General features: G+C 36.7%; 1 protein-coding gene across 4 annotated transcripts in view; it reads left to right on the top strand.

Moving 5' to 3' along the window:
• WWC3 (WWC family member 3) overlaps positions 1-22393 on the top strand; it is a 96594-nt gene that overhangs the window by 48644 nt on the left and 25557 nt on the right. For all 4 annotated transcript variants that reach the window (XM_012569623.5, XM_030280648.4, XM_002188716.7 and 1 more), the window contains exons 6-10: positions 3477-3606; positions 9003-9152; positions 11171-11244; positions 18993-19235; positions 22141-22230. In XM_012569623.5, the coding sequence (XP_012425077.3) occupies positions 3477-3606; positions 9003-9152; positions 11171-11244; positions 18993-19235; positions 22141-22230 (687 nt within the window). The remainder of the gene's footprint in view (positions 1-3476; positions 3607-9002; positions 9153-11170; positions 11245-18992; positions 19236-22140; positions 22231-22393) is intronic.

The following is a 22393-nucleotide window of genomic DNA, read 5'->3' on the forward strand; positions in this document are numbered from 1 at the left end:
TTCAGACATTTCCCACTTCTGTTACGTTTTCTGAAGTTTTGGTCTGCGTCATTCTTCTTCCTTCTTGTGCTAAGTCAAATCCTCGATTAACTGCCAAACTGCAAATGGCATACATCCTGTTCAGGTTTTTTAAAGGCATGTACATCATTTTAGTTCAAGTGTAAGCCAAGAACAACATTAGGAGCCATCAAACTTGGAGCTTTATGTCTGGCTGAATGTTTGCTTTGAAAGTGTTACCAAAATGGCATCATGTGCAGATATTGGAACTTGATGCCAGTTGACTCTCTGTGCAGCCTTGCTTGGTATAGCTCTCAGAGAAGACACAGCTTTTATGGAGAGGGTGGTTGGGTGTCTCAGTATTTCCATCATTTTAGGTTGCTGTCTGATTCAAATGCCTTTGTTAAATGCAAATCTCTTCCATTGACATTTTCCATGTACAGTGTCTGCCTTGGACTGTGTTTTGTTTTCTGTTCTTTTTAATTTTAGTAAAATGGCTTAACCATCTTTGAGGAGAATGAAAAGAAAACAAAACCACAAATTTACTATGGAAGTGGGGTTTTATGAGTGGAGACACGATTGAGGGGGATTTTAATACCTCTACAACTTCAATACTGTCAGAATTCCAATATTCATAGAAGTGCAGCTTTTTATCAGGACAGTACTTTCTACATTTTTATCTAAATTTGGTAATGTTGTGTGTGATAAACCTTTGGACATGGGTTTGTGTTTGCCCAGTAGAGACTTTGTAGAGCTCGCTGTTCAAAGCCTGCAAAGATCCCCACCCTGCAGGATGGTGCACCTTGGCCTCCGCCACCTTTGCCCCAAGGGGCATCTGATCGTGTCACAGTCCAGACATACAGGGTTAAATATGAGCCTCTTCTGGAACAAATTCCTTCCTCTGGCCTGGCAGCAGGGACTGAGAAGGAGGAGCAGTTCCTTCTCCCCTGTGTTTTCAGTGACCCTACTGCTCCCCGGCAGGAATTTTGGAGGAAGAAGGCGTTTAGCAACAAAGGAAATGAAAACTTGGCTGGTTGGCCAGGGGAGCGGAGTGAACGCTGTGAGAGGTTGGGAGTGACAAGGAATTAGAACTGGCTAAACAATTTGTAACTACAGACTCATTTAGAGGTTAGGAGATCTGACAAAAACTTTAAAATTAGATTTTTTGCTCAAGTACAGTCCTGTGCTTTGGTGGACGAAAATGGAGGAACATGGAATCTGCCCTGTAGGACTGAAAGAATGACAAGCACATTAATAGTCCATGTATCCTAGAATCATCATTGTATCCTTACAGTCTTGCATGTTAGTTGAATATTCTTGCTATCCATACAAAGGTCTGATCTATATTTTGAGCATGCTATTTTCCATTAATAAAATTGAAGACTCCTGTTAACTCTATGGCTTTCAGAAATAGATCTTTATGAAAAAAAAAAGGAAAATAATTAATAGACAATAAATAATAGGTAATTTTGTGAGCTACTTTAGTCAGTTTGGGTTGCCAGCAATGCTGATTTAAGCCTAAATATTTTTGGCAGTAGGAACTTCTCTGATTCTTTCCTTAAACAAATATCAATTCATAAGCTGGGCTCCAAAGTGGCGTCCAGGAGCATGAATATGTGGATAACTGGACAGAAATCTGGTTGAAATTAAATAATTTCCTTTTCCTGAAATGCCACCTTAGTCCTGGCAAACAGTATAATAAGCAGTTGTGTAGAAGGCATTTTCATGTCTAATATTTGAATATAGTTCTTAACATTACAGTTATCTTCAGATAAAAATGTGTTATCTTTTTAACATGACTTCTAGTGATTTGGATTAATTGTTTTATCCAGGTTTTATCTGCTCAGGATTTTAACTAAAAATTAGTGAAGATTCAAGGAAAAATTTTGAAAACAAAACCAAACAAACAAACCCCCATTTAATATACATGACATTTAAGTCCTTTCTTGTTCTTGAACCAGTATTCATAAAAGATTATATGTTTTCTTATGTAACTTGGGGACATTTGTGTTCAAAAAAAAAATCTTGAGATTTTGACTTATTTTGTGTTGTATCCAAAAGCACTGTCACAAAAAACCCAAACTAATCAAAACTGTAGAATTCAACCTGTTTTTTCCCTAAATATTGTGAGCTACACAATAAAATCACATGATTTTCATTTACCCCTTTTGATTTTTCATTTTAAAGTTCTAATTTTAAAACAAGTAATCAGACGTAAGGGGAATTGCACTGTTTGTATTTTAAATGGCAGAACATGCTGAGAGTCTCTTGTTGACTCTCTTAGTTTAATGTAATAGCTATCTTGAAACTTGTTAGTTAGTCTCAATATTTTAAATAGAGTATTCTTCTTCTGTATGTATAGCATATCCTCTCCTACTGCATCTTTTTGTAGATTGATGTCCTTTGTCATGAATGATGTGTGTTTTTATCTTTAATTCTGTAAACATGACATACCTTTTCCTGAAGCTATTTGTTCTTAGCATTGGCCTAAAGACCTTTATACTTACCACATTTTCTCTATGTACATTCTTTTCATGCTAGATTAACAGGAAAATTTAGTTTTCCATATTTTAAGAGGAACTTTACATGATTTTCAATAGTTGCTGTAAATAACCTGATAAAATTCCATAGCCATTTGTTGTAAATCCAAGACCAAGTAATCTTGTCTTATTCTTTATCTATAAAGCAAAGCAAATTATCAAGATGATACGCTGGACTAGTCTTCTGCATCCTGATATGTTGTCCTTTACTATTGTGAAATGTTGGGAAAAAGGTTGAAAACTCATGCAGCGGATGTTCCACTTGAGTGATTTTAATATGTCAAGATGGAAACATCAGTATTACTTCAGTCTTATGTTGTAACTTGTTCTCTTGCTTCTTGCTTAAAGGTGTAAAATCTTCTGGGATGTTCCCATACCATGTTTTTCAGTGCAGAATTATAATGTCTTATAGATATCTTATGGAAAAGATAGTCTAAGAGGCCTATAATGACACAATAGCATTTGCCATAAAATTTGAGGTATTAAAAGTTTCTTCTGAGAAAATGAAACGCCTTTTTTAGAAACTTCTAAAGCAGGATCAAATAGAAGCCCTGGAAGAGATACTGCAATATGTGATGCTACATGAAAAATATGACAGCTAGACTTCTCATGATTACCTTCTGAGTTAGAACCATCTAGGTTAGTTTTGGGTTCATTTTGCTTTTGGTGCATGAAATCACCCACAAACATTACTCATAAGTAAGCTTTCCATTAGGATATTAAACCCAGGAAATTCGTTGCTTCTGCAGAGTCTGGGTAGATAACTGCTTTGCTTTGTCTTTAGAGTGGTCTTGGCACTGAGTGCTGTGTTAATTCCAAGTAGAGTATCATTTTATTCCTGGAAATGAAGTGGTACATGAATAAACAAGAGGTCTTAAAAAGACTATGTGCTTTTTAATTATGTGAAAATTCCTAAATTTGTCTTAATATTTTCAACAGGATTGATCGTAAGATGTCAAATGCTCATACAAATTACAGACTGGATGAAGCACAAGCTATAATGAGTGAACTTCGAACCATAAAGAAAGCTATATGCACAGGTGAAAAAGAAAGGCAGGACCTTATGCAGGTAAAAAAGTATGCTACAGAACTACTAAAAAGTAGTAACCTACCTGTTTTCTTGCTTGGGATTGCATTGGGGTTACCAAGGTTTAAATAAGAAAGTAGGATGGCCTAAACTGATTCTTCTGTTTGATAGTTACCAATAGGTAAGTAGTTATTGTCTATACTGCAAGCAGAAGGCTTCATATGCATTTCATATTTTTGTCTTAAGTTTCATTTAGCTCAGTGTTTCATTGAATATAGCTTTCTATTGTTGCTATGTTGATGGCTGCTATGTAGTAATTACATAGTATTTAGAAAAAGCCTTTGTGATTTGTGGTAGTTGTATATCACTTTATTTTATGTCTCTTTGTATTACCTATAATGAAGTAGGATTGAGAGTTCATGTGCTAAAATATTTATCCTTGTGTCAACCATGTTTTCCCTTTATATGTATTTCCCCAAACTGGATCTCTGTCACTGTCACACTTTTTTTGATATACTCTCAAGTTTGAGTAAAACAAAACCCTCAAATAATATGAATAAATACAATGTATACATAAACATGAAATTGATGAATTAGAGCATGAGGATTGAGGGGAGATGCAGACCTGAGTTGTGGTTTAACTTTTGAATGGATTCTATGCCCTGCCTCAAGCTCTCAGTTGTGTGTGTGTTGTTAATGTGATAGGAGCTTGATCAAAGAACAATGACTGCCACCACAGGGACTTCACCACAGACTTGCCCAAATATGCTGCATATACAAAGAGGTGATAAGGACAGTTCTCTTCATCCAGTCTTCAAACATATGTTTGGAAGAAGGCATCTTTGTTACCTAAAGTTGTGGGACCATACTAAATTACCATTGCCACGCAAACATTTTCTTTCAGTTTTCTCTGCAGTAGTGTTTTTCAGATTTTTTTTTCCTTTTTAGTTGTTAAATGACATGGGAAGTTTGTAATCTACATATAATGAATTTCCATAGTTATGCAATTATTAAGTCTCCAGTGCATTGCACAAAGATCATCTGATGGACCACAGATCCTTGTTCAAGTAGACGGAACACTGAAGTCGCTATGAAAAGTTTCTGCCTTGGCAACTTTTAACATACTTGTTATTTTGGGCTGGCCAAGTTTTATAGTGATACTCAGTCTTCCATGTGCCTAGTTAGAAAGAAGTGATTAGAAAGGCAGTTCTTCATGGATGCAGTAACACATATTTTCGGAAACTAACTGGTAGTATAAGGACTTACGTGTGAGATCTTGGAGCAGTTTAACTACTGGCCTTGTTTTTACTTCTCTAGTAGATTTTTTTTACATCTTTTCCTTACATTTTCAGTCCTCAGTGGCAGTATCCAGCTGTAAACATTGATATGCTTTGAAAATCATATTTGATAAACCAACTTTAAATGTGCTTGCAGTTTCTTTAAATAGTGTTGAGGGAGTTAGAACTCTAGGATCAAGGATTGGGCAGTGCTGGCAGGACCAGACTGTAGAGGTTGCACAAGACAGAAGCAAAAATGAAGTGTTTCATCCTTCATCATGGCTCTATGTGATATACAGGAAATATGAGTCTAGGAAGTATCTTTTTTTAATTAACGACAATCTTTTTTGATGGAATCCAATAATACAATATCAGAGTATATGCAGTCCAGGAGAATGTAGAAGGCAGTTGTTCCACACAAGTGTAGCATCTAAGTTACAATGGCTATACAGAAGTAAATGCCATCATTTAAGAGGTCTGTAGTTGTAAAAGTTGTGTATTTTTGCCAGCTTACTGTGCTCTGCAAAAATATCCAGCTCTCTTTTTAAATTTTGACCAAAAAAACCCTATTTTTGGTGTCACCAAAGTAATATGTGCTATGCCCTTTAATAACTATTTTAATATTATTGTCATGGATTTAGTTAGCTTTGTCAAATAAATACAATTCTATTTTAAATGTGTTCCAAATAAGTTCAGAATTCAATTTTTATTTTCCTATTAATATTGGAGTTGTCTTGTCCTTGAAAACACTGCATTTTAAAGCAATTGTTGTTCAGAAACTTTCTTAGGAAATCTTTTTTATTTTGAAATTTGTTAATAGACGACTTAGAAGTATAGTACAAAAAATATGGGGTTTTATTTCAGAGAAAGGAAACAGACCATTGCATACTACTTTTTAATTTAAATCTGGCCAGTGTAAGCAACAGAACTAAACATAGTAGAAGTGACTCAGTTTTGTGTAGGTGCTTGGAAAATTGTAGCTGTTGTAGAAGTATGATAATTGGTTTAGTTGTGTGGGTGAGGGTGGTCAGATTTAAATTGGATGCTGTGATTACAAATAAAGCAAAATATGCAGTGCTACTGCTCAAAAAAAGTGGGCAGATTTCTTATATAAGTTTGAATAATAATGATGTATGGTTAGGTTCTTGAAAGCAGAGTGTTTATCTCTCCTCCCCCATCTCTTTCTTTTGTTTCTATTCAGTGTGTGTATGCTTTTAAGATGTCATCCTTGGAGAACAGTGGACTTTGGTTTTTGTGGGGTTTTTATTTCTTCTTTTTTCTTTCTACTTTTTTACCAGTTAAATTGGCCAGATAGGTTAGACAGGAAGTGCACTGAAGTTGGGCAGAGCATTCCCAAATCAGATGGCAATAGAAATGGTGAATGACAATGCTCATTTCTCTCTTTTTGGGTAAGTCTGGGCTGGTGTGCTTAGAACTTCACATTAACGATAGGCTTATTTGGCATTTCTGTGGGATTGCCATAGACAATCCTTAAACTCGAGATGAAAGATGGATTCCTGAGTGTAGCTGGGGAGGAAGTTACTCCTATTGTTTATAATAACAATTATAAACGGTTTCTATCTAAAAATATGCTAACTTGGGTTGTAATTTTCCATGTTAGCGTTGTGCCTGTTTTCATTCATCCAGCTAGAAGGACTTAATGCATTTATGCTTGCCCTAGGGCATTGTCATCTGTGCATGTAGATGTAAGTTAAGGTGATGCTGCTTGGTGATTGCCACCTGTCAAATGCTTTCTCATTTTTAAGTAGGGGCCAGGATTCAGCAATTGTGCCTAGATAGGAAGCCTGGCCAGCAGCCAAGCAGCCCTTCATTACCTGCCAAGGGAGAGTGCTAGAGGGCATCAGGAGCATACCATAAAGTAGCTGAAATACAGGCAAAAATTTAGATTTAAGTTCTGGCATCAGGATTTGTGGTATTGCACATACCTGTAACATAATATGTGTTAGCCAAAGGTGGCAGATGGAACATAACTTATTAGGGGAAACCTCAGGCTTTCTGAATCCTGAGTTTTTGTTGATGCAACTGGCTGTACTTTACTGGGAAGAGGCCATGATCTGAGGTTATTATTTCCATGTTACAAACCCATTAGGGATCCCTCTTGATCCTCCATACAGCAGAAGTCTTGACAGGACTGGATGATTTCCAGTGAGTTTTGAAGAAGAGAGTTAGACAGGAGTCTACAGTTTTCATAAAGTAAAAATTGTGATTTTTTTTTTCCCATCTTGTGGAGCAGTTATTTTCACAAGGATAAAGGTGCCTCTTGGCAATGTAACTTGAAATTGAATTTGCAGTTTCAGCGCTGAGAAGAAAATATGTTGTTTGTTCTTCATATTAAAATGGCTCAGTTCAGTTGAGAGGTGGCAGAAGAATTGGTAGACCCAAGACAAGTTAAGCTTCTGGAGGCAAGTGATGGTAGCCTTGTCCTACTGCCAGCACATCTGGCATTGCTCTGTGCTGTCCTCTCTCCTTGCCAATGATGCTTGTGAAATCCCAACCCCTCTCAGATCTGTAGAGAGCGACAGAGACTGAAGAGGGAGCAGCACAAGCTGTCCCATACGTGGCATGTACCATGTGCTATTCCCTAATAGGAAGGAAACAGAGTGTGTGATTTAAAGGGCTGTCAGGGAGGAGCACGGGGCCCCACTCTTGTGGCTGGGGAGCCTACTTCTTCACTCATCCCGTACCCGGCTGGGTGTTCTCCCTCTTTTTCCTCTCTGATGGAGGCTGGCCTGAGGGAGAGGCTGGTATATGAAAGCAAAGGGAATGGACCATGTATGATGGAAATGGAGGCCATCAGAAAAAGCTGCCTTTTCTGGCTAGTTTCAGGCCTGCTACAGTTCCACAATCTTGGATACTTCCTAGGCTCTGACACCAGATGCCTTCATCTGCAACATGGCCTTGCTCTCCTTGTCAGCAGCAAACAGTTGCTGTTACACAGGTTCATTTCTGGACTCTACTAATTGAATTTTATGTCAGAAAAAGCAGCATTGCTGTCTTACTCTTTTTAAACTATACTTTGAAGACTGAGAAATCTTCTGATAATTTGTTATGGACAGTAACCTCGCTTGTTGCGAATCACCTGTAGTCAAAGCCACTGAAATTTCTGAGGACCAGCCTTTTCCCAATGCAATGTCCCTGATACTATAGTTCAGACACTAGAGTAAGCAGTTCTAGTCCGTTTTGTATGTGTATTTTTCTAACCAAATTTTTTTATTGTGTTTTGAATTATAAATTATTACAGATCTTCAAATTTCTGATAATTTTTCCCCACATTTTTAGATTGCTCTTTCTCCTGTGGAGGATAGGTGAGAGGACAGAACGTTTTCACTTTTGTTTGATTGTGTAATGCTTAGGATCTCTGTCATAAATGGCAGCCAGTGATTTCATTACTAATACTACATTATCTGTAATTTTTGAGCAAGAGAGAATGCACAATGAGAAAGTAAAAGAGATACTAACAATTTTGTTCATTTAAAGGTTTTTTAAGAGCCTGTCAACCAAGCTTATGTTGTCAAAAAAGTTATTGTCTTTATTTTGTGTCATTCTGTCTTTCCCCCTCTAAGATGGCTATTTCTGCTTTACTCTGGCAGTTTGTGTCATTGTCTAGACATTTCAGTGATGTCCCTTGCTTAACCCAAAGTGTAAAATATCTCTTAGCTATGTGAACCCTGGGTAAGAGAGCACAGGGATGATATCAGCTGTCATAAAAATGCAATCAATACAAGGTATTCATCAAGTTGGATGAGATAACAGTAGTGACTAAGGAATGTAACCTGTGCAGAAGATGGCAAAAGGGCAGGTGAATCACATTTGTCTTCCCTATCAGCTAATGTGAAGTTGACAGCTGCTAGATTTAAAGAGCTGCAAGCCATACAGGAGATAAAACATTCACAGATCTAAAACAAATAATATAAAGTCTGCTTACTGTTACATGCATCTTTTAAAAGGAGAGGTTTATTCTGAAGCAAATCTTTTGCATGCTGGTAACACAACATTGAATTTTACTTTCTGTAAGTAGCTCTAGGTAGGCAGGCTACCAGTCTTTTTAAACAATTAAAAAAAAATCTGTATTATAAAAAAGTATTTTAAAAACAATTTTTTCTAATCATCTAATCATTTAAAATATGCCTTCTCCTTTAGAGCCTGGCCAAATTAACTGATGGATTCAGGAATAGCTGTTGTATTACAGATTCCCTGCAGGATCTCCAGCACAATTCTAGTTCACTCAGTGACTCCTGTTTACCTCAACAACACTGTGATGCTTGTTCTCAGACTGACATCACTGGAGAGGTATGTGAGTGTTCCTATGTGATACATTTGCTGTACCAAATTAGCTGCTTTTGAACTACAGCGATACAGTCTTATTTGCTCTTTTAATTGAAGAGGTGTTGGCTGGAGCAGAAGGAAAAATCCAAAGCATTACTCGTGGTGAGGGGGTTGCATTTGCTTGTTGTTTTCACTATGTGCAAGCTGTGGGCTTGGGGGTTCTGCTGCTTAAGCATGGCAGAAGGATGCAGGGGCATGCTCGTGGGCAGTGACAGGAAAAGTCAACTCCTGGACTCTGCCAGCCCAGCAGAGCACTTCTTGTGTTACTACTTTGGTGACTGTAGGTTCATCTTGGAGTAACAGCTCTTGTTTAGGTGTCCATGGACCTCTTCTCTTCATATTCCCAGCTCTGAATTACTGATACTTGTAATGACGCAGGAAGGAAGAAAATTCTTTAGCCAGCTTGAAGTTGCAGTAGCGACATGATTTTGCATGAGGTGTTAGCATTGTGGTAGTAGTAATAATAGTTGTGGGGGGGGGTTTAATTTATTTTTTATATCTTGTGTTTATCATGCTCATATTCATTGTTCATGTGCATTGACGATGTGTAGTAGATCTCTGCTCCTTTCCTCCATGAAAGACAAAGAAAGTATTTTTCTTAATCATCAAAACTTATGATGTACCTTTGTGCTCAAATATGCCTTTAAATGTGATATTTGGGATTCCTTGGAAATCGTTCTATCTGGATGAAACTGTGTACTTAAAATAATAGTAAGTAAAAATTTAGCTTGCACTAGTACTATGGCAACCCAATTATCAGTAATAAAACATATGTCTCTATATGGATGACTGACAGACACCAAAGCAAGAAGGCAACTTGTTTGTAGTTTGTTAGTATGGTAGTTTAGATGTTACTTTACATTTAGTTAGAAATCATAGAATTGTTGGCTTTACTATCCCATTTCTCATCTATTATAATCCTCATTCACTGCTGGCTAGTTGTCAGATTGGATGTCTCCAGAAGGTCCCTACAGAAGACGAAATCCTGTTTTTGAGAAGATAGACTCTTCAAGAATCTGAGAAAACTGAGCTAATGCTAGGCTTTCAGGGTGTTAGGCAGATGGTGTCTTCAGGGTGCCATTTTTCAGATGGGTGGTGGATGGGATTATTGAATTCTCAAACAAATTAACCAAAAGAAACACAGGAGCATTTTCCCATTCGCAGTACACAATCCAAGACAAGTACATTATGGAAATTATGTTTATCAGGTACAGGCTTTTTCTAAGGGAAACAAAAATATATAATTACTTGAATCTTTTCACGGAACTATTGTTAGTGCCATGTGAGTAGAAAAGAGGTAGAGTTTTTACCCGTGAGATGATGGAGACAGAAAAAGCAGCAGCTACAGGAGAGCTTCGGAGATGCAGCAATGCACTTGTGTAGGACCATAGGTTTTAACCATTAGACCATACACAAACTTCTGAAGAGGGAAGTGCTAATGCCCTAAAATAGAAATTACTGTATGAACACCGTGCAGTAGGAGTTGCAACATAAATGCACATTCTACAGCTGCTTCAAGGATCAGGTGGGTTTTTTTGTACTAATGTTTAAAATGCACTAATGTTGTAGATGCTGGGTAACACATCGCAGTACAGGGAATATGATCTGAATTGCTTCTAATAAATATTCATAAAATGGCCCTATCAAATAGCAGAATAATTCAATTAAAACAGTCTTGTAGACGTGGATAAAGTTGAAAAGCTTTGACCATTTATCAATGATTCAATTTTCTAATCCTTGATTTCCAGGTTAATAATTTATTGAAAAGGCTTATTTATCTTCTCTGCTGTTAGCAATCCATTATTTTTGCATTTCAAAGGCATAAAATTGATTTTTATTATGTTACTACTTAAAGCATAGAGGTTTCTTCAGTGAGTCCAGTACGGAAGACTGATATATCCTTTTCATTATTGTGATTAGAGTGTTTTTAACTTGTTTCTTTCTTTCTTTTTCCTCCTCTCCTTGCTTTTCAACTCTGCAAGTTTGGGTTTGATGACAAAACAAGACTTGTGGACAAAGTAAGGCTGAACTGGCAATATGAAGAAGCAAAGAAAAGGTAATTAAAGATAAATATATTGGATTTTATATTTACTTTTGTGATTAAAGTTTTCAAAATAGAACTGGACCCAGCCTCCTAGCTGAAATTTCTTTGGGAAGACTAATTTGCTCTCTATTCAGTAGTTCGCAGATAATGAAAGTTTAGGTAAATATAAGACTTTATCATCAGATTATTATATTTGTTTGCAGAGATAAAGCTAAATGTCAGTCCTGTTCTATACTTGTATAAACACAAAATTGTATTGTTTCAATGAAACTGTTTTACATTTTTTCACCTTCTTTCTCAAACCGAAATATAAACAGTCTTTACACTTACACTTATCAGCCTGGTCTGTCAGGATACCCAAAGCTTTGCATACCTGTGTCTTCAATTCAGTGTACTAGAGCAATGAAGAAGAAAGAATGCTGAACTTCCTGTGAGATAAACAAAGCTGTTCAGAGCTGAACAAAAGGGTACATAAAAATAAATGTTGAAATTGGAAAAAAGTGTGATAAAAATGATAAAAAGTATTACTTGAAATTGATTCTTCACTACATCCTTCAGTCTAAATGCTTATTATAAGTATTTCTCTTGTGGAGGCCAGTCTTGCAGTGTTTTGTCATTTAGCTTATTGAACTTTTAAAAGTACTATCTACTTAAATATTTTAGCGGGTCCTCATTGAACCTCATTGTTTTCAAACTATTTGCCACATATTCAGGACAGTAGTGTGGGTACTGACTTGAAGTCAATAAATTAATGCACTTATGATTATTTTGACTTGTGCTGGTAGAATATTCTGTTACTGAATTTGACTGACACTTAAAAGATTTAATGTAGTTAACTTCAAAAGCCATAGTTTTAAAATTTATATAAGTTAGGATTTCTTTTTCTTTTCAATGTGTTCTATTCTACCAGTTTTTTACATCTCTCAGAACAAGAATTAGAAAAAGAAGTTAAATTATTTTGCTTTTTTTTCATATCATGGTGGCTTTTTCTTTGGGGGAATCTGTAATGCTGTCACATATCTTGGCAAGAATTGGAAGTTTATAGGCAGTATACCATTTTGTTGTTCTTGGAAAATTTACCCACATTTGGACACAATACAGTCTTCAAAAAATTAAGTTGGTACAAGCAAGTTAGGTAAACACAGCTAAATCTTCAGGATTTGTAACTTGAATGGAAGTCTGTCATACATACTGCGTGTAAATACCAGTGACTATTACCTAATAAAGGCTGAATAACTGAGGGAAAAAAGAATAAAGCAAAAATGTGTCGGTGTCCTGTGTTTGCTCACAGGCTAACTTAGCATTTAATAGTCCAGTGGTAAGTTAGCAATTTAGAGTTGCTGAAAGAAGAATGATAGAATTTAGTTTTATACTGTTCAGTTTAACAGAGCCACTGATGATGTGAAGATTTTATTAAAATGTTTTTAGTTCAGCTTTCTGACATCTTTTCTGTGTTTTTCAAAACAATTCTCCTGTTTGTTTATGGCAGGGAAAAGATGGAGTGGTGTTTTTTCAGAGGGGGTAAAGAGATGTTGGGTTTTTATGAGTTAAATTTTTTTTTGTAGCAAAGCATTTCTCAGCTGGAATGCAGTATTTCTGAACATCAGAAGTGAGCTGGTGTTTGATCTTAATTAAGTGTAGAAAATCTGGGTAACTAACCTTCCAACTAGAGAACAGTGATTTCAGTAAGAGTAGTTTTGCTTTCCCAGGATAGCAGCTCTGACAATGGTCTGTTATTTAGCAAAAGCATGTTAGTTGTTTTAAAAGAGTAGCCTTATTCTGCCCAGTATGTTGTACGGAAGTAATCAGCTTTCAGCTTTTGAGTGGAACTGCACAAAGCTCATTGCCCCTACCAGTTATCTCTGTGGTTGCATTCTTCATTTATCATGCATTCCTTCCCCTTAGCTTGCTGGCATTTCTGTAGGGCTTTTGTCTCTACTAAATATCTTTGTGTTCGTTCTCCCTTGGCTGGTGAAATATCTACTGTTACTGCACAGTGTGGGTGACGGAATGTGCTGTGATGGATTAAATCTACAAAGTAGAAAATTAAAATGCTACAGTATGTCACAACTGTAAGGCAGTATATTGTGACTGCTTGCTTGTCAAGCAGGTGTTGAAACATACAGCAAATAAGTACAAGTGACAGATTTTTAATGGGAGACTTAAAACGCACTGTAGGAGAAAAGTATGTCTTTTCCCTGGAAGGAAAGCAGGAAAAAGGCCCCACAAACTGAAGGACAGAGTATTGCATTATAGTTGCTCTTGTGAATCAAGCCATATATGTGCAGAATATTTGCCGGATGCAGAAAAAATCTTTAAAAATTAAAATATTCTCTGTATATGGAGTCTAAGCAAGGAAATGCATGGATTTTTGAATTAACTGTCCTGAGAAATTCAGGAGACGAGACCCAGTGATTGCAGAAGAGTTGGCTTGCACTCTCAAAATATCCTTCCTCCCTTATAAAGGATAGTTTCATTTTAATTCCTCCTTTAGAAATCTCTCTTGACTGCTGAATGGTTTGGCCTTTGCATAAATTAAGACATTCACATAGCTTTTTTTCCTCCCTCCATCACTTTCCCACTGGAAGGAAGTTGGATGATTTGCAATTTTATTTTTCCCATGGGTATTTCAGATGTTGTACACTGTGGGTTCTGATATTTCCAGCACACTGGGGAAGAGATCCTCTCCCCTGTTTCTGATCCAGGCTCTTGGAGGAGTTTTGTAAATTCTGCTTTTTAACTCACCAATCATGCTGAAAGGAGGCTCAATCACTTTTCTTCCGCTGTGTACTCTTCCCCCTCTCCCATTATTTCTAAATAAACTGTACCTTATTTCCATGAAATTTCTCCTCTCAGATCTGCCAGTGTGGCCCTCCAGAGAAGCAGGAGGGGGAGGGAGGACGGTCTTTTTGAACAGACAGCCCCAAGCTGCCTGGATAAATACTGTTTTTAGTTTCAGTTGCTATTTCAGTGAGACCACCTCTCATGAAGGCATTTGCACACTGGAAAATGTACCCCTCAAGCACTTTTCTGAATATGCTGCTTCATAGTATGAGAACTCAAAAGCAAATTGTTTTTCTTTGATAACTCTTAAGTTGTGCAGTTCAGTAGAATGACTACATGAAGTATATTAGAAAATGTTTGTGAAGTGTCATTGCTGCAGTGCTTCATATCCAGCGAAGTGTGTTAATCAGTAGATGAAAAATAATCCCTCCAATAGAAGTAACAAAAGTTTTAGCTGTGGAGTTTTTTTTTTTTTTTTTTGGTAGTTTGTTTTTTTTTTTAATAGTCCAGTCTGATGGTAGCTAACTTTAATGAACATTAGTTCAATGTTCATACATTCAAACATCTTCAACCGGCTTACCTAGTTTGGGTAGTATTTATTTGTGAATTTGAATTGGAATTCAAGGATGTCATTTTTCCATTCATTTCATAGAGGCATGCAGTGGATGTCAAGAGATTTATTTTAGTCTTGAATAAACCTCTTCCTCAGATATGCTTAATATTTCTACATTTGTCTTTAAGGATGTCTTTCTTTCTGTTCAGCATAGTGCTGCAAACATGTCTCATTTCCAAAATTAAATTTAAGTTTGGCCTTTAAAATCACTAGCATAAGCAAAAGTGTGTCTGTCAGTGCAATTTTTGCTTATGGTGACAATGTACATGTTGATTGGATATTGATAGCAACATTCTAGTACTAATACAATAACATAGTCAAATATTTTCCCTTTAAAATTTGTCTTGTATAGGCAGGTTTCAAGGTTTAATTACCTAATCTCTAGTGAAATTCAGTGGATTTGTATGCTTTATTCTGCTGAAAATCTGATTTAAGGATGAAGTAATTTTTTTGATATCACAGAAATACCTGGCTCAGCCAAACCTTAATCTCCCAGTGTTGTTTTGAAACATAACACATTTTCATTGGGTTATAAAGGGAGCTTAGACATGCTTTTGAACTTCTTTAAAGTTTTGTACTATTTCACCTGTGCGTTTGGGAAAACTTGCTTTTAGCAGATTTTTGCAATTTTCCTGAAATCTGCAAAATGCCAGTGGACTCTTAATGGTTTCATGAGTTTCGTAAGCCAATTTAAGACCTCGTTGTTATTGAATGAATTAGGTTGTCAGGAAGGCTGGGTATTCTGCAGAGCATACTCATGTTGTCTGCCAAGGCTACAGTGGCACATACTTGCAGGAACAGCCAAAATAGACACAGTGGAGAAATTTTGTGAGCATTTGGCCAAGTTCCCCAGCTTCTTGTTCTTTCCATTTCTTTCTTCATCTTTCTCTAGTGTTCCCCTCTTTGGCTATAAATCATAATCCACACTCAAGAGGGTCAGTAAATACCAGAAATTACCAAGTTCTTAAATCCTTCATTCTGTGTCTTCAGTCCCACAGCCACCTCCTTTGGGTATTGCATGTGGGAGATATTCCCTGTTTCCTGAAGTGTCAGAGAACTGGGTCCAATTATAAGCCTAGGGAAAAGAGTATGCAGGGCTGATTTATGTGATCTTAGCCACTGTTTTCTTTCAAATAGGAACTGGGATATTTTCTTTATTTTATCGCCACTGGTCTTCCCATACCACAGGTAACAAAGGCCTCAGTTCTAGAGTGGTATGGTATGTCAGCCAAAAGCCTAGGCCTTTAAATGTAGAGAAGTATTGTTTGTTTTCCTTTTTCTCCTTGGAAAATTCAAACCATGCTAAGTTTGAAAAACAAGTGCCAGCTGTACGATACCCATAATTTGTCCATTTTACAAGCATGAGTTAATACCTTTGAATTGGTTCAGAGTATTTCCCTCCCCAAGACACCTGTCTTATTCATAGTCTGAGTAAGAATCTAAAATGGGGTAAATTGTAATTGTAAATCACTCATCTTACAATAAGTTATTTTTACTCGCTTCTTATGCTGTATTTAATAAATACCCTCTTGAGCTCAGCAATATAACTTCATTAGAGCTGGGCTTAGGTATCACCCTTTAAAGTGATTTTATGGACATTAACAAAATCTTTAAGGTTCCCCAGGTATTTTCAGTGACAGAAAGGTTGCCCTGTTGTGTCAGGGGAGGAGGGAGCTGTGTAGAGCTATAATGATTTGGACATGCTACTAAATTTAATTAAATTGTGTCTAATTAAATTTTGGAAATACATGTCTTCTATTCCGCATAATGTAGTTTGTATAGTAAACTAATGACTCTACGGATCTCCATCTTCATGCTGTGTCTGCATTATCCTGAGTGATACCTAGTTATGGCCATTGTGGGGCAAGTGTGCCACTTCAAGTCAGTGTTTGCTTAAGATCATCACCAGGTTAGACCTTTGTCATCCCATCTGTGCCCCTCCCTTAAGAGGAACTGTTACGTTCATCTGCATTTGAAATTTTTAAATACTGAATTAAGCAGCAAGTTGGCCTGCCTACCTAGGGAACCAGTCATTTGATACCACCTACTCCAGTGAGGAATGCAAGCTCCCCAGCACTTGTTATGCAAGGATGGGAATGGGCAAAATGCCTGGAATGTTGATGGCTCAAAATTAACAGTTTTTTCCACAGGAATATGTTAAATGGCTGGATCAGTAGGGACCTCAGTATCTGGCATTAGGCCAGATAAAAGCACTCTTTTGCAGTCGCTACAGTTAAAAAATAGTATCTTTAAAATACTCATTAGAAAAGAAAAATGTGTTTGAAAAACAGAGGCTTCGTAAAGGATCCTAAATATTTTTTTTTCCGCTTTAGGTTGCAATCTATGTCAAGTCATTGATTTAAAGGGATGTTTTAAGACAGGTTAATATATGCTCTGAGTTTGACAACAGCCATTTTCTTCTAACACAGCAGCAGTGAGAATGGCTGGTGTAGTATGGGCATAAAGTCTGTCATAGGCAAGCATAGTGAAATGGCTTATTCATGTATTTGTTGTGGTTGGAAGAAAAGTTCGTGTTTGAGGAGACAGATTGCAGTTATGGAACATACTTAAGAGGACTTTTTTATTAAGTTCTGAGCATAACTAAACATGACTACTCTGATTTTTTCCATAATTTTGGGTGAATGAGACCATAAAAGCCTTAAGGGTGTCTTCTAGCCAAGGAGATAAATACTAAAAAAGTTTGTTACTGGTAGTTTCTTAGAACAACTTACCATACAGAGGGATTCCTCAGTGGAAAGCAAGCAACAAAATTGCCCCAAAACTTTAGTTCATGTGCAGGAAATAGAAGTTGCAGAAAACTGGCTTATTGGTGCTTCAACAGATTCCTGCATTATATAGTGTTTTGTGCCTGCTTTTTCTTTGTGTAAAGGGAAAACTGTAGAAACAAAAAGAGCTAGCTAAGAGTGTCGAGGGAATCAAAGTAAATACCTAATCAGATTTTGGAACTCTTCAGTGATACAAACCTTGTCCACAGCAGTACTTTCCCCTCTTTAATAACAGTATAATTAAGTTATTGTATGAGAACTTCCTACTTTCAAAGCATCACCATAACAGAAATTGAAGGGAAAAAACAAACTTTAAGCTGGAATGTCATACACAAAGGGAGTTACGTGCTCTCAGCAAGCTCAAGAGTCTAAATTAAAACCTCTTGTATTTAGTGAAGATGGTGTTTCACTCCACAGACAAGTGGAATCACTGATTCACTAGCACTGAGAGAGGGATCTCTTCCCTGATCATACTTCTTTCTTCCTTGTTGCCTTCATTAATGTTCATTTGTACCTGAGGTCTGCTTCTTAACCACCTCACCATGCAATGTAAAAATAATTAGCAAAACAATTGAGTGTGTTAAAATGAAGGAAAAGGTCAATCCTTCAGCTGTCTTATGAAGAAACACAGAGACTTCAGATGAATCTCATCTTCTTTTTTCCACGAGCTGTGTAAAAGCTTATGAACACAATCAAATAGTCCAGGCTCACATGATTCACACTCGCTTGCCAAACTGTGATAACTCAATTGTACCGGAATTCTGTGATTCTGTTGAAAGGATCTTGAGTCCTTATTTGTTTCATTTGGCACTGAACACCTGAAAATCAAGCTGTATGTGCTTCAGGAGTGTTTACTGAATCTTTAACAGCAGAGCAGCCTGGGTAGGAGAGAGAAGGGATCCTGACACTGCTTGCTCTTCCTGGCCCTGACATTTGGTCAATGGGGCGAGGTGTTCTTCAGAAAGCTGCATCTGGAATTCATGCACAATAGCTGAAGCGTGAAATATGTAGACTGTATGTATCTATCCACAATGGTGCTTTCAGTAGCTGTTGGCAGGAAGTTGGTTGTTAATGCAGGGAGGAGGAAATGGTATTGAAGGGCTTGATAAAGTATTCATCTTTAGACAAAAATGTTACATAATACCAAATTTCTTTACTTGCTGAAATGAAATCTAAGGTGTGGGGAGGGAAATTACAGTGAAATTCTTATTCATATATGGATGCAGTCACTTAGTTTATTCCCTTCACCTGATAATAAGATGGCCAAATACTTCTGAGATGTCACTAGGAGATAAACCTTATTGCATGAGGTTTTGTTTAGAGTTGTTTACTTGCAGTTGTTTACTGTTTTAAAAATACACAAAACAATTAAAAAACTAAAACCAGCCAACCAAACAAAACCCTCCAAAGCCAAGCCCCCCTCAAAACCCAGAAACAATCCTCCCAAACCCGTTTAAATTTTCTTGGTTTGATATTTAGAAGAAAAAAGGCACAGGCGTTAACAGGCTTCACATTCTGATATTTTTCCTCTTGTCTTTTTCTTCCGTGTTCTGAAATATATTTATCCTCTTTTAAAGAGTTTCAAATATACAACAGCAGCTGGCCTTGCTAGATAATGAATCCTGGCCAGGAATGGCTGAAGCAGACAGGGACCGTCTGCAGCTCATCAAAGAGAAGGAGGCTCTTCTTCAGGAGTTGCAGCTCATCAGTCAGCAGAGACGATCCCCAGAAGACATTGCACGTTTGGAGGAAGAAAAAAGACGCTTGGAGGATGAAATTCAGCGAGCTCGAGCAACGTCTGCTCATGGGGCCACTGAAAGGTTTGAGAACTTGAATTGTTTTCCTCCTCTGTTGTGAGATCCATGTAGGTAGCTTCAAAAGGAAGAGTAGGGAATTATTTGGTATTTAAGGAAAAAGTAAGTTGCTAGAGAAATTTAATTTCAAAAAAGTGGGAGACTACTTCCGTCATTATTTAATTCTATCTGTCTCGAACTTTTCTGAAGCAAAGTTGCAGGGATGTTGACTAGTTAGTTTTCCTCTCATTCATCTAAAAATTCTGAACAGGAAGAAGAAATCTGAACAGAATTTTGAAAGATGCTTGGAATAGGTCTGAGTGATACTCTCTGATAGTAGAGACCTGCATGATAGTGCCTGGATAGTGAAAGATTTTTCTGTTCTTTGCAGTGGAGTAGTAGTCATCTCCAAAAGCATTAGAACAAAGATCCTTTGCTATATTTAGTTTCTGCCTTATAACAGTAATGTTAAATTATTATGGTTTTGCTGCCTTTTATATACAATATTTCCTTTTCATTTGCAATCTCAGCAGTGGGAACACGTCCCAATTCTGACATTCGGAGAACGTAGTAAGCGAAGTTATTCTTGAAAACTTAAAAATCAAATTATATGTAAAATAAACAACCCAAAAACATACCAGTGGAAACACAGTATGTATTTCAAAGTTGCTTAGCTTTTCCTGTAGCCAGAGAAAAGGACAAAACCTCTTAATCTCTTTTTACCATTGACTGCTTCCAGTGAAAGCAAGAAACTACTTGTTCTTGCTTCTTGTAAGTTGTGGTAAAACCTCAGCTTTGACACTTCAGGAAAACCTACAAGAACCAGCTTTAATGTGATCTCTGTAAAGGTTAATATTTACACAATTAAGACATTTAAAAAATCTTTGAAAGTCCTTTCCATATGCAGATTTTGACAACTTCAGTTTCTTTGAAAATGCTTACTTCAGACAGCAATTCAGGCAATAAATAGAAAATTCACAGCCAGCCTACAGGTCAGTGTAATATATTTTGCAATTTTTGCCATATCGTTACATTGACTTTCCAGCTTAAACTGACAGAAAAGGGAGTTCACTTTACTCTGTCGTGTAGTAAGTTTTATTTGTTGTTTTTGGGCTCTCACGTTAGGCAGTGCATACTGTGTTGGCAAGAAGGCCAAGCTATTTTTCCATGGAGTTCATGCTGTGGAAACCAGCATTCCACTGTGGTACTTGATATTTCAAATGCTAGCAGAAAGTTGAGCAGAAGTTAGAATTATACTGATGGGCATTCTATTTTTTTTTATGACAAATTGGAGGAAAGCTTAACTATTAGTAGCCCTGATTTTTTGTTTATTTGTTTTAGACTCAGAAATAACCAGAAGTATTTCTAATTCTGCTTTTGTATTTCCACTTTGTTCTAATTGTGAAATACAAAGATATTTCTTTCTTAAATAATTAACATTTCTGTTACTGAGTTTTGAAGGCACTGAGTTACGTGCAGATCAAAATGAACTTAAAATCTATACGACAGAGGATTTTGTTGTTCTTTGTTTTTGTTACAGTGTTGTTTTTGCCAGTATTGGTTGACAGCCTTAGTTGGAGGCATTTCTTACTTTTTAGCACGGGTACCTACCCTGCAGCATCCGTCATTGCGGAGTGTAGGTTCCTAAGTTTGTTTTTACAATAGATGGTGTGAATATCTGCTTTCACCTGCAAGCTTTTGAATCAGTTAAGTTTCTTGTGTCCGTTTGTTCTGTTCTTCTGGTTCCTGCATGCAGTGCCTGTATAGTGTAAATTTGCATAGCTGAGCTGCAGCCTTCTTTGTGCCATTAGTTAACCTGGCCTGGGGTGCACAAAGGCAGGAGAAAAGCTTGAGAGGTGCTGTTTTATCTGGGAGAACTGGATAAAACAGTTTTCTGTTGATTTTTAAATCCTGTTCATTAACATGTTGAATTCTAACAGCCGGCTTTGCAGCTGAGGAAGGTCTGAGGCAGCCTAATAACTTTGATCTGCTTTCTCCAAACTATTTGTCAGAATCTCCATTTCCAGCCACCTTGTGATGTAGGGGTGGAGCTGTAACTTTCCTGGACATACAAAATGTACAACACAAACCAAAATACTACCCTGATATTATCTTGAAGTTCAGTGGTTGGGCTTGGAAAGATAAAACATCAGGAATATAATTCTGGATCCAGAAAAAGAGTAGATGGTAGATAAAATCTATTATTTGAACTTCTAATAATGTCAGAATACTGAATTTAAGATATCTTATAGGTGTGTGAGATTGATGGCATTAAAGTTGCATTCTATTTGTGTTGTGGTAGTGATACTGACTAGTTCAGCTGCTTGTTACTAGAATGGGCAAAAAATAAGTTGCAGCATGAAATTTTTTTGGTAACATAGTAGTCAAGATACTGTATCGTCTGCTTAAATATAATGATAAATTAATTCACCTAAAACAACTAAAACACATGGAATAAAACTTTGACATTGGTTGTTATGCTTAACAGAAGTCCTTCAAAAATTTTCTTTGAAATTTTGCACTTATTGTCTTGGAATATTTTTTTTTGTGACAAGGTGGAAGGGCATAGTATTTTAATAGCAGAATCAGGCTGATGCAAGAGAAGAAAAATAATCTTGTAGAATCTGATATTTTTACCTAGGACTTCTTATGTCTGCTAATTGCTTTAATGTATTTTCAGTATCATGACTCTTACATTATGGTTCAGTTACTTTTCTTGTCTGGGAATTCTTCTGGAGTTCTTGTGTTCTTGCTGGAATTACTGTCATTGCATATGAGCAGCATAAAGCAAAACTTTTCATTAAACAGTGCAACATTTTTGAGTATTCCAAACTTCAATTCAGTTATGTTTTTCCACACTTGGAAACTCCTAGCACTTTTTGAACACTACTGTGATGAAAAAAAATAGTAATATGTATGTGTTTGATTACAGGATATTGTTACAGGAGAAGAGAAATTGTTTGCTTATGCAACTAGAAGAAGCTACACGTTTAACCTCATATTTACACTCCCAGTTAAAAAGGTAAGTTATGCGTAACCAGCAGGTTTGAAGTAACTACAGCAGAGAAGAATATAATAATGTATGAAGTTTATCTTTTATACTTCTGTGTTTGAATGCCAATTAATTTTTCACTGCATTTATACACTTTGCTATGTGGAATGTGATGATTTGGATGGAGTTTTAT

Source organism: Taeniopygia guttata, chromosome 1 (genome assembly GCF_048771995.1).
Source record: "Taeniopygia guttata chromosome 1, bTaeGut7.mat, whole genome shotgun sequence".
Classification (NCBI taxonomy): domain Eukaryota; kingdom Metazoa; phylum Chordata; class Aves; order Passeriformes; family Estrildidae; genus Taeniopygia; species Taeniopygia guttata.